The sequence below is a fragment of the Lethenteron reissneri genome, chromosome 64 (genome assembly GCF_015708825.2).
Source record: "Lethenteron reissneri isolate LAM-NWPU_2019-01 chromosome 64, ASM1570882v1, whole genome shotgun sequence".
In the NCBI taxonomy this organism is placed as follows: Eukaryota; Metazoa; Chordata; class Hyperoartia; order Petromyzontiformes; family Petromyzontidae; genus Lethenteron; species Lethenteron reissneri.
Genome location: NC_083842.1, coordinates 4391537 through 4404593, shown reverse-complemented (window position 1 = coordinate 4404593; position 13057 = coordinate 4391537). Strand labels below are relative to the sequence as shown.

Here is a 13057-nt window from a genome sequence, read left to right as displayed (position 1 = left end):
CTTCGGCAGTCGGCTGTAACGAACGCATTTTGTTGGGGGGGGAGTTGCCTTTATTTCCTCCGGTCCGGATTAAATTTGGCAGTGGATTTTTTTATTTTACGACTCGTCAAAGTTTCTTTTGTTGTTGTTGTTGCAAAGCGCACCGGGGGATGCTCGGCACGAATTGGCGCGCGGTACGAAAAGCCAAACGCGTTTGCGTCCATCGTGTGCGTGTCTGTTGGTGCGCCCGACGAAACGTCACAACGCGCCCACCGGCAGGACTCGCACGGTTGGCTACGTACTATGCGAAAGAAGTTGAACATACGTACACGTACGTGTGCTGCCTTGTACGACACCCAGTCGGGAGAAAGCGTCAAGAGTCGTTTATTCAGGAAAGCCTCACCGAGTCTAAAGACGATTTACTTTTGTTTTCAAGAGGGGTCGTTTCAACCGATTCCTCGACGAATGTTTTCTCGTGAAAGGCAACGCGAGTTTGCGGAGAAGAGGCACGCACGACGGGACAACAACATCAACATCAACACTCGCAAAGCACTACAGATATGTCGGCATCCTCCTTGTGGGGCCGCACATAAATGACGTCACGAGATTTTGGACGATTTTTTACCCCCCCCCCTCGTCACACGGCGTCACAAAAAGTCAGACCCCTCCTCAAATGACGTCACAAAGCTCTGCCCCCCCCCCCCAAATTAAAACCATATTTCCATTTTGAAAATAAAACACGCTTCAAATCGCTTTGAACTATTGCCATTGTAGTGCGTATTTCATGTGGCGCTGCACTCTGATGTTGTAGGAGTGTTGTTATAACAGTTAGTGTTGTTATGACATTTCTATATTTAAAGTTGCGCATTTTTATGTGACGTCACATTCCTCAACCCCCCCCCCCCTACTCGTCACACATCGTCACATGACGTCATTTATGGACGGCCCCTTTGTCAAGAACCGGCGTGAGCGCACATCGGCATTACCCCAATGACGAGCGCTCTGACGCTGCTCGGATCCAGTGGCCGCCCTGGTTATTACCGCCGTGTGTTCTCACCGTGACAATAAACGCGGCCGCCCGCTTCCCTTGCCCCTGGAGTCGTGATTATCGGCCTCAGGCACGAACGCTCGGAGCACGTGCTACTCTTGACCCTCACAATCGATGTGCTCGTACCCAGCATTCTCATAATCCGAGGGACAGTGGTGGGGAGCGGTGGTGCAGCGGTTAGCGCACCCCGCTAAGAACCCGGCGACCCGGCTCCGATCGCCGCTCGCGACCAACAACGGTGTGGGATATTTGAATCAGACCTGTACCTCCCCTAGGTCGACTCGGCCTCAAACGAGCTCCCTGGTGCGGTGTGTAAGACGGAGAGACAAAGGCGGCCGGGCGTGCTGCTGGCAACTCGCCCGCTTGTGTCACCGTGCCGGCCTTCGTAGGTGCTCGCAGCACTTGCCCCAACAGTCTGTTAGAGGCTACAGGGGGGATCTTTGTCTTTTGCGTGTGGCAGCAGCAGCTTTGTGTGACCTCGTTGACAGCGGTCACAGGTTGAGGACCGCGTCTTGTAGAGCCGGACGAACCGAGGACGATGGGAACGCGTGAAATCAGGCCACGGCGAGTCGAAGTGTGCGCTTGCCATGTGCACGTGTGTAGATGTGCACGTGTGTGTGTGTGCGCCCAGGTGTACACGCGTGTTAGTGGTGTGTGCGCACGTGTGTAAGTGCACACGCATGTCAGGGTTCACGTGTTGTGTGTGTGTATGTGCGCCTAGGTGTACACGCGTGTTAGTGGTGTGTGCGCACGTGTGTAAGTGCACACGCATGTCAGGGTTCACGTGTTGTGTGTGTGTGCATACATAGAGGGCTTCGTTTCTCACTCAGTGTTTTCCCAGCGTGTGCGGTAAGCGGTCTCGTAGCTGCTGCCATAGCGAGCGGCACCCTCGACGTTGTGTGCCGGGCACAGCACAGGTTTATTACACACCTGGACAGACCCAACTTCAATGAATCCCTGTATGCGTCTGCAAGTTGAAACTATGCAATGTACGTGTGTGTACGTGTGTGTGCGTGTGGTGCGTGACTGCGTGTGGTGAGTCTTTAGAAAGCCGTGCTGGTAGTCTCCGCTGATCCGACGTTTTCCTCCTCGTTCTCCAGCGTCGCGTTCTCAAAAGCCTTGTGCTGCCCGACGCTGCGAACACAAAGACAAAGATCCCCCGTGTAGCCTTGACGGACTGCTGGGCAAGTGCTGTTCGCGAGGAGCAGCACCTATGAAGGCCGGCACGGCGCACGAGGGGGTGGGTGGCCAGCGCCACGCCCGGCCGCCTTTGTCTCCCCAGTCCAGGGGTTGAGCAAACAAATTCGGTAAAAAAAAATCTGTATTTCAAGAGCCGCAATGTATCAGATTTCGAGACGATTCTTAATGAAGTCACCAAGCAGTTCCTTGAAGAGCCGCATGTTAATGACCCCTGACCCTGACCGATGTTCCCACATCGCACTGGGTGCTCGTTTAATGCTAAAATGATGCACTCCCAGAATGCCGTGGGGCTGTTGAGTTGGGGCCGTCCATAAATGACGTCACGCGATTTGGGACGATTTTTGACCCCCCCCCCCCTCGTCACACGGCATCACAAAAAGTCAGACCCCCCCAAAATAAAACATGCTTCAAATCGCTTTCAACTATTGTCATTGTAGTGCGTATTTAATGTGGCGCTGCACTCTGATGTTGTAGGAGAAAACATTTAGTAAAAAGTCTATTTAACTAAGTATAACGTGTTGTCTATATTTAAAGTTGCGCATTTTGATGTGACGTCACATTTCTCACCCCCCCCCCCCTCATCACACATCGTCACCAATGACTGACCCCCCCCCCCCTCATCACACATCGTCACCAATGACTGACCCCCCCCCCCCCCCAGGTGCCTCATGTTGTAGCTCAAACTCCCCACGGTGGCGCTAATGATTGTGTTGCGTGGCAAACAACAGGTGGGACAATTATTCACCATTAATCGCGAGCCCACGCGGAATCCATCATTCATTTGTTGACTCTGCCCTCTTGTCGTGATCCTGGGTTAAACATCACCCAGGGGACGGGGCTGGGACCGACACTTAACCTTGTTGCTGTCCTACACTGAAGGGGCCAGATGCCCTCTGTGGATGGCATTTGATCCACACAATACAAAATGGCCGAGGCAATTAAATATGTTATTTCTGGGACACCATTTTTTTCCCCAGGGGTGTTACTCAACTCCACGACTCGGGTACCAATCAATCCCGACATCGGTGCCACACTCCGCGATGTCGAAACGCAGCGTGCACGATTGCGCCGAAACCACGAACGCTCGCTGGTACGCACCGTAGCGGTGCATCGTAGTGTACAGCTCGTCGAGATGAATCGATTGCCGCATCGCCGACCATCAACAGACTAACAGTGACTGCATCACGGACATTATGCGAGAGCCGGGGTACCGCCATGAGGTTCATTTCCCTATAAGAGCACCACTGGGCCGACCCAGCAGCACGTGCTGCTGCTTGGTGAGTCTCAGAGAAGTTGAAACTGGTTCACATTTATGCTGGGTTTATATGTGAGTTGGTGGGCCCCGATGCAAGTCTATGGGTTTATATGTGAGCCCATGGGTTTATATGTGAGCTGGTGGGCCCATATCCAAGTCTATGGGTTTCTATGTGAGCCCATGGGTTTATATGGGAGTTAGTGGACCCCTATCCAAGTCTATGGGTTTCTATGTGAGCCCATGGGTTTATTTGTGAGTTGGTGGGCCCCTATCCAAGTCTATGGGTTGCTACGTGAGTCTCTGGGTGTCTACGCGTTTCTTACTCGTTGCTGGTGCTGTTTTGCTCAGCGTGCCGACGAGCCGTCCCCTCCACCGCCACCTCCACCGCTACATCCGCCACCACGTCTGCGTACACATCTTCCCTGCAGCGAAAACAACAATAGCAGCAACAACAACAACAGCAACAACAACAACAACAGCAACAACAACCAGAACAACAAAACCCCCGCTGCTTCGTCAGCCGTCCGTGCTTCCGTTTCGCGTCACGATCCCGATTTTTCTGTTTGTCACTTTAAGATAGTCTTGGTTCTTTCGGTAAAGTCACGTAGAAGGAAAATAATAAACTAATATTAATATAAAATAATAAAAATTCTCACGACGTTTCGACTGCAACACAAGCAATCATCATCAGGTGTGAAATCCACAGCAAGATTTTTTTTATTTTTTCCAAATTTTCTGTCTGTTAATTTCACACCTGATGATGATTGCTTGTGTTGCAGTCGAAACGTCGTGAGAATTTGTATTGTTTTATATTTATATTATTTTATTATGTCCCTTCTACGTGACTTTACCGAAAGAACCAAGAATATGAATCCCTGCAGTCACGAAAGCTTAAAATCAAAATTCACTTTAAGATGTTTTCATGTTATTGTTTTCGTGTTTGTTTGTTGCGGTTGCACCCGATTCAAGAACCGAATGGCTCACAGGGCTATACCTACTACATAGAACTGAAAACTTAAAAAAAACTGAGCACCCATGGCGGAGCCAGGATTGTCAGGTAGAGGATTGGGGGCAGCCCCTCCAGCAATGAGAAATGATGGAGGAGTTGTTAGTGAGTGACGACTTGTCCCTTGATTTTCATTCGACGCGTGTGCGGCGATGGCGCGGCCATCGACCGAGGGTGGAATTGGAACCGCGTCGTGTGATCGGCATCGCGCTCGCTGCAGCTGCTGACGCCTCCAGGGAAGTCGTGGACTGGACACGCAACTGCGCACAATTCTGAGTCGCTTATAACCGCTTTGCCCTTACTTATTGCTAATTATAGACTCAGACTATTGTCCGATCATCTCACAGTGTCCCTGGCACATAATATGCTACACAGTGGCAGTGGGGGTCGCAAAATGCTGATTTATACTAATAAACCCCAATGATGCGATCATTGGGGGGGAGGGGAGGGGCGCGTGCCACCCCCCCCACCCCCCTTGTTCCGCCAGTGCCGAGCACCGATTCCCCAGATTCGACAAGTTAATCAGCGCGTCTCATCGGCAGAATTGTCCCGTCGCACAAGACGCATTTCTCCGGAGTTAAACACGATACACTCCACTAGGGGAGGACACGCAATCTCCAAACAGGCAGGCATCAGGGTCGGGATAGAACCCACGTCTTTCTGCATACCAGGCGAGGTAGTCAACATCTCCTCATCACCGTGATGATGATGATGATGAGAGAGACGCAAACTACAAATATACAGCAGCAGGCGTCAGGGGTCGGGATCGAACCCACGACCTCCTGTATACCAGGCGAGGTAGTCAACATCTCCTCGTCACCGTGATGATGATGACGATGAGAGACACACAAACTCCAAATATACAGCAGGCATTATCAGGGTCGGGATCGAACCCACGACCTCCTGTAGACCAGGCGATGTAGTCAACATTTCCTCGTCACCGTGATGATGATAATGAGAGAGATGCAAACTCAAAATATACAGCAGTAGCAGGCGTCAGGGGTCGGGATCGAACCCACGAACCCTTGGGGGCGAGTGTGTGTGTGTTGTGCGGGGTGTAGTAAACATCGCCACTGGGGAGACAAAGGCGGTCGGGCGTGGTGCTGGCCACCCACCCCCTCGTCTACCGTTCCAGCCTTCATAGGTGCTGCTCGCTAACAGCACTTGCCCCAGGCTACACGGGGGGGGGGCGAATCTTTGGGGCCGTCCATAAATGACGTCACGCACCTGGGGGGGGAGTCAGACATTTGTGACGATGTGTGACGAGCGGGGGGGGGAGGGTTTGAGAAATGTGACGTCACATCAAAATGCGCAACTTTAAATAAATATAGAATTGTTATAGCAACACTAATTGTTTATAACAACACTCCTACAACATCAGAGTGCAGCGCCACATTAAATACGCACTACAATGGCAATAGTTTAAAGCCATTCGCAGCGCGTTTCATTTTCAAAATGGAAATATGGTTTCGGGGGGGAGGGAGGCAGGGGGCAGAGCTTTGTGACGTCACATTTGAGGAGGGGGGGAGGGGTCAATCGCGTGACGTCACTCATGGCCGGCGCCATCGTCTTGGTGTGACTGACCCGTGGTCGGCGCACCACACTTTGTTGACGACGAAGATGACGAAGACGAGGAAGAGGAACCCGATGACTGCCACGAGGCCTTGCAGCCACGGCGCGAGCACGCGGCTCGGCGCACGCGGCTCCGTCTCCTCGGCCTCGTCTGAAAGTTTCACGAGCGCGCAGATTCACACAAATTCGTTTTCGCTTCCTTCGGTGTTTGCTCGTTGGCTCGCCCGTTGCGCGCGGGAGGCCGGGCAGACGATGGGACGTGTCAAGCAAAAATATCGAGTGTCTATACACCAAGGCCGTCATTAGAATATATATTGGGGGGGGACATCCCCCCACCAATGTTCAAATATGCTCAAAATATCCCCCACCCCCCCTCAATATATCGCTATAAAATAGATTTATGTTTATATGATTGTGGGTATGGTTGTACTTTATTAATCCCTAATCTCTGCTATTACATTACAATGAAGCAAAAAAAAGTAAAAAATAAATAAAAAGTCCATCCCATGTGTTAGTGATTTTAAAAAAATATTTTATGCAGCAAATTCGTTTTCAAATTTAGATTTTTTTTCTGGGGGGGGCCCCAGACCCCCTGGATGATTTGATCCCCCCGATGTAGACGCCATGGCTACGGCCTTGCTATATCTACACACACACAAACATGTTTTAAACAGGTGAAGGCCCAATGAGCGATGTAGCTTTTTTTTGCAGAAGCATCACAAACGACAGCTCATCGCGTGGCCATTTATAGCCGTAGTCAAATACACAGTTGATTCTAAATATACAACAGGTATCAGGGTCGGGATCGAACCCACGAACTTCCTGTACACCAGGCGAGGTAGTTAACATCTCATAGCCACCGTGATGATGATGAGAGAGACGCAGACTCCAAATATTCAGCAGGTATCAGGGTCGGGATCGAACCCACGACCTCCTGTACACCAGGCAAGGTAGTCAACATCTCCTAGCCACCGTGATGATGATGAGAGAGACGCAATCTCCAAACATGCAGCAGGCATCAGGGTCGGGATCGAACCCACGACCTCCTGTACACCAGGCGAGGTAGTCAACATCTCATAGCCACCGTGATGATGATGAGAGAGACGCAGACTCCAAATATGCAGCAGGTATCAGGGTCGGCATCGAACCCACGACCTCCTGTACACCAGGCGAGGTAGTCAACATCTCCTAGCCACCGTGATGGTGATGAGAGAGACACGCAGACTACAAATATACAGCAGCAGGCATCAGGGTCGGGATCGAACCCACGACCTCCTGTACACCAGGCGAGGTAGTTAACATCTCATAGCCACCGTGATGGTGATGAGAGAGACACGCAGACTACAAATATACAGCAGCAGGCATCAGGGTCGGGATCGAACCCACGACCTTCTGTACACCAGGCGAGGTAGTCAACATCTCCTAGCCAAGGCACGGCTCCTTCTTGTCGCCCACGGGATGGGAGTTTCACAACAACATCTGTGCGTGAAGTGCTGCACCAACCCTCTCTGCTGCTGCTGCTGCTGCTGACGCCTCTCCACTCGGGCTGAACGATTTGGGGAAAATATTACGATTGCGGTTTGATTCGCGATTAAATGTTTTTAAGTCGAGCTTCAGTTCAATATTCGCTGTGTAATAGATTTATAACATGTGATGGAGCATTACCACGTGATACCATCAAATATATGAACTGCTCTATATATTCTAATGCAAGGATGAGAACTTAAAATATATGAATTACTTCCAACGTGTATTTATTACAATTATTTATTGAAATAGAACAATCAAACAGAACGATTGTTAAGTTAAATAAATAAAGTTATAATTACAAAGAAATAAAACAATTCCAATAAGAAAGTAATAGGACTTTTCAAATCGCAAAAGAATCACAGCCTTTGCAATTTGCTAATCGCATCGTTTCAAATTGCGATTTCGATTTGAAATCGATTAATCATTCAGCCCGACTCCACACTGTTGGGTTACATTAAACTGTGTAACAAAAAATATTTATTTGGTCCTGGGTAGTAAGTGTTATTTCCTAATTGCTTATGCCTCAAAAGTACATAAAGTGGCTATTATTCCCAACTTTGCTTTTGTGTTCTTAGGTTTTTTCGGTAAAGTCACGTAGGTAAAACATCAAAATTAATAAAAATAAAACAAAATAAAGATCAGGACTTTGATATTTTGAAATGTACCTATTTTCACTGAGAAAACGGGCGAATTCGTGTCTTTCGTTCACATAAAGTCCTGTTCACAAAATCAAAGTTTGTGGGGAATAACATCCATTTTATGTACTTTTGAAGCATAAGCAAATAAAAAGCTGTGTTACAAAGTGTATTGCTATGCCACCTTTATAAGGGCTTCTATGAAATCCGCAGAGTGCTTGACGCTTGAGCTGCAGCGCTGAGTGGAGAGTGTTTACCCCCAGCTCACTCGCTCTGTGTGTGCTCCCCGCCACTCGATTGAGATCACACCCCCCCCTCTCGCTAAACTTCTCCCCGTGTTTGCTAAACTGCGATCGTGGTCAGAGAAGGAGCGTGGCGATCATCGCTTGGCCATTTGCACGAGGTGCGTAGCTCGTGAACACGTTTTCCGAATCATAATTAGACGATTCTAGATTTGAAGTTTTCGTGACTGCAAGGATTCATCCTCTTTGGTTTTACCGGTAAAGTCGCGTAGGTGAGACATACATAAATACATGGAAAAAAACAACTAAATTAACGTAGGTGAAAAATAAATGAATGAAAAAAACTCAATTAAATCACGACGTTTCGGAGGCGACACAGGCAACCATCATCAGGTAAGGATGAATGATGAAACGCAGACGCGTGGAACAGCATAGGCAGAGACCAGAGAGACACACACACAAAGACGAGCGAGACACACACCAACACGTTTGTCTCGGTGTGTGTCTTTGTGTGTCTCTCTCTGCATGTGTGTCTGCCTATGTTGTCTCCGTGTCTGCGTTTCATCATCCTTACCTGATGATGGCTGTTTGTGTTGCAACCGAAACGTCGTGCTCTATTATTTGATTTTACTATTTTACGTGACTTTAACCGAAAGAACCAAAGAGTATAATAAGTGTTTTTTTACCCTTTTATCTGGCAACTAAAACTGACACCTTTTTTACAAGGAGTCATAGACCACAATACCTGCAGTCATAATGCAAACAAAACACACAACTCTGATAATGATGTGAACTGTCATTGAAGTTGATTGGTCCACACCCGAGACAGCTTTCCTTAGAGCCCAGTCTCACATGGTGTTGGACCAGATGACGCCAAAAGGCGCACAACTCAAAGACAATGCATGAGGTTCCAATGGAACCACAGAGTAATAATTCCTGCGGTCACGAAAGCTCCGAATCGAGTTTGGAATTATAACTGAATGCAAATCTGGCCACGCACACAAGTACGCGCACATACCGGATTATAAGACGCACCGTCTCCCTCCCCACACACACCACACACACCACACACATGTTGCTTTGACATACGGGCGAAGAACAATGAACACAAATGGACAAAACAAAGACGTAAGTATGTGTGTGTGTTTTAATTTATTTCGCACCGTACGTAGCCAACCGTGCTAATAAAAGGTGTAGTGTATACTGTAGTAGTGTAGTGTATAGTGTAGTGTATAGTAGTGTATAGTGTAGTGTATAGTAGTGTATAGTGTAGTATATAGTAGTGTATAGTGTAGTGTATAGTAGTGTATAGTAAAGTCACGTAGAAAGGACATATTAAAATAATATAAATAAAACATAATACTAATAAATAAAATAATAAAAGTAAAACATATTAAAAGCAATTTAATGTTGAATTTTTTATTATTTTATTATTTCCTTTCTACGTGACTTTACCGAAAGAACCAAGAAGATGAATCCCTGCAGTCACGAAAGCTTTAAATCGAAATTTAGTGTATAGTAGTGTATAGTGTAGTGTATAGTAGTGTATAGTAAAGTCACGTAGAAAGGACATATTAAAATAATATAAATAAAACATAATACTAATAAATAAAATAATAAAAGTAAAACATAATAAAAGCAATTTAATGTTTAATTTTTTATTATTTTATTATTTCCTTTCTACGTGACTTTACCGAAAGAACCAAGAAGATGAATCCCTGCAGTCACGAAAGCTTTAAATCGAAATTTAGCGTTAGTAGTGTATAGTGTAGTGTATAGTAGTGTAGTGTATAGTAGTGTATAGTGTAGTGTATAGTAGTGTATAGTGTAGTGTATAGTAGTGTAGTGTATAGTAGTGTATAGTGTAGTGTATAGTAGTGTGGTGTATAGTAGTGTATAGTGTAGTGTATAGTAGTGTAGTGTATAGTAGTGTATAGTGTAGTGTATAGTAGTGTATAGTGTAGTATATAGTAGTGTATAGTGTATAGTAGTGTATAGTGTAGTGTATAGTAGTGTATAGTGTAGTATATAGTAGTGTATAGTGTAGTGTATAGTAGTGTATAGTGTAGTATATAGTAGTGTATAGTGTAGTGTATAGTAGTGTGGTGTGTAGGTGGGGGGAATGTTAGCGAGCACCTATTAAGGCCACGTACGATAAGTATTTTTTTGGGGGGGGGGAGGAGGCATTCGCAGGAGCGGAACGCTGTTGCTTGCTTACCCCTCTGAAGTTCGGCCACACACGTCCTGAAGAACAGGGCAACGACGAAGGGCAGTAGCTGAGCCATTATCTCTCCCACGGGGCAGCGATGGGGAAGGGCAGGCCAGGGTTGGGTGCTCGGCTGGGCAGCAGAGGCGGAATGGGCTCAGCTCCCAGCTGCAAAACCTCCACTTCTCTCTCTCTCTCTCGCTGTTCCATGAGGATCCCTCCCTTCCGTGACCCCTCCCCCTCCCTCTCCCTGACCCCTTTCTCTCTCTCACTCTGAGCCCATCCAATCCCCCAGTGCCGAGCGGAATATTTGCTGGTTTATTTCAGGATGTTTCTGTTGCGCGTCGTCGCTTTAGGATGTCCTGTGTTCATATTTTGTTGTTGCCACATTGGTCACAGGGCTAAACCTAATCAATGCAACTTTAAACTTGCTACACCTCCTGGTGATAGTGGCTGTGGTTGTTGTTGCTGCTGCTGTTGTTGTTGTTGATCGTGATGTTGCCTTTATGTTAACCGGGCGAAAGCCCATTATCACATTTAGAATTAAATGTCACGCGCGTTTCGAGTATTTTGCTGCTGCTGCTGCCAATTTTCCACCTGATGATGATTATTCCACTCGTTTGAGACATCATTTGCGATGTTCCAGGTCTCTTCTGATAAAAAAATGTTTAAGTGGCTCAGTGCGGTCTTACTTGGTACAATTCAAAGTTGAGTTTCCTTGTCGATGAAACACCTCGGGTGACTCCAAAGAAAGGATTTTTTGAATTTTTGTTTTACTATTGCAGCCATATCACTAGGCAGCTATCTCTCTCTGTGTGAGCAGTTGACAAGATCTCTAGGGCGGTCGGGGGATGTTCTGGATGTGTGTATACTACAAACAACAACAAAGATCCCCCGTGTAGCCTGTAACAGACTGTTGGGGCAAGTGCTGTTAGCGAGCACCTATGAAGGCCGGCACGGCACACGAGGGGGTGGGTGGCCAGCACCACGCCCGGCCGCCTTTGTCTCCCCAATGGTCGATGTTTTACACACACACACCGCACTAGGTTCTAATTTGAGGCCGAGTCGACCTAGGGGAGGCCCATAACCGGTGCAGACACTCGCCGTGAGCTGAAACCGAACTCGGGTCGCCGGGTTCGTAGCGTTACATTGTTTCTATCCCTATACTTTGGTGATTTTTAAAACGTTTTGGTGTAGCCATGTGTGTTTGTTGTAGTACAGTTAGCCCGATAACTTTAATCTAAATTGTCTTATGGTTGTTATTGTTCGACTTGCATCCCACTGAGGTTTGTGCACGCAGCGTTGAAACGCGGTGGCTTTTTCTGGAAGACTTTGCTGTTTTTTCCTGGATGAAACTGAAATGTGTGTGTGTACGCTCAGGTACAAGAGACGACACAGAGTTGACGCTTGCGTGCTGGGTGTACGGTGTGGTTGTTGTGGTTGTTTAGGTGGGGTGGTTGATGGTGTCTGTGGGTAGCTGTGGTTGTTGGGATGGGTCGTTGTAAGGTGTTGAGGGTTACCCGATGTTGACTGCCTCGCCTGGTCTACAGGAGGTCGTGGGTTCCATCCCCAACCCTGACGATGCCTGAATTTGTCCGATCTGAATTTCCACGTGATCAGCCCACGTGGTTGGAGCCATCGCTTGTGATGGGCAGATCGCTTCTGAGAAAAGAGACGCCCGTAGTCGAGTGGCACTTACCTGGTAAAATAAAATTTATATTTTTAAAAAGTGAATTAATGGTTGTTGCGATTTCTGTTGTGGCGATGCTGGGTTGATATTTTTTTGCGTGTGGTTATTTTCATAGTTAGAACCATTGCAGTTGATAGTTGCTATTTTTGTTTTAAAGGTACCGTTGTAAATGGTTATAATTGTTGTTAATGGTTGTTGTGGTTGTTGTGGTGGTTGTGGCGATGGAAGCGGTCATCCGAATGGGGCTCAAAGTCCACGGGTGCCCCCCCCCCACACCCCCCTGGCCCCTCCCCCCACACCCCCCGCGCCCCTCCCCCCACACCCCCGCGCCCCCCCCCCCGCCTGCCACGCGCTCACCGCGTGACGAGACCCGCGTCGCCATGGAGACCGCCAGGCGAGCGAGAGGCGCTGACCCGGGCAACTAGGCCCCGGCAGAAGTTAATAATCTTTTATTATTTATACTGGAGACTCACCCACGAGATATAAAGCTCTTTTTTTCCACCCCCCCCCCACACAGCTGTTCAGTAAGGCGGCACGGGGTCAAATCCTTACAACACAAAATACAAAAAAAACTGATAGGGGCGCAAATTATAGCCAAGTTAAATTACTTTAAATAAATATCGACAAATGAAACCGAACTATTATTTGTTTTAGCTTACCAGGTGAAGAAGTCACGCCGGGTCGGGTAGCACCT

At 47.8% G+C, this 13057-nt stretch overlaps 1 protein-coding gene across 1 annotated transcript; it reads right to left on the bottom strand.

Annotated features, from left to right (window-relative positions):
• Nucleotides 1-347: 347 nt before the first annotated feature.
• Nucleotides 348-10863, bottom strand: LOC133359146 (small integral membrane protein 24-like). The gene is made up of 4 exons (XM_061577545.1): nt 10686-10863; nt 6073-6211; nt 3806-3904; nt 348-2161 (listed from the first exon to the last, which is right to left on the bottom strand). Exons 1-4 carry the CDS (start codon nt 10750-10752, stop codon nt 2071-2073), a joined length of 396 nt encoding a protein of 131 aa, XP_061433529.1. The 5' UTR covers nt 10753-10863; the 3' UTR covers nt 348-2070.
• Between the last annotated feature and the right edge of the window lie 2194 nt (nt 10864-13057).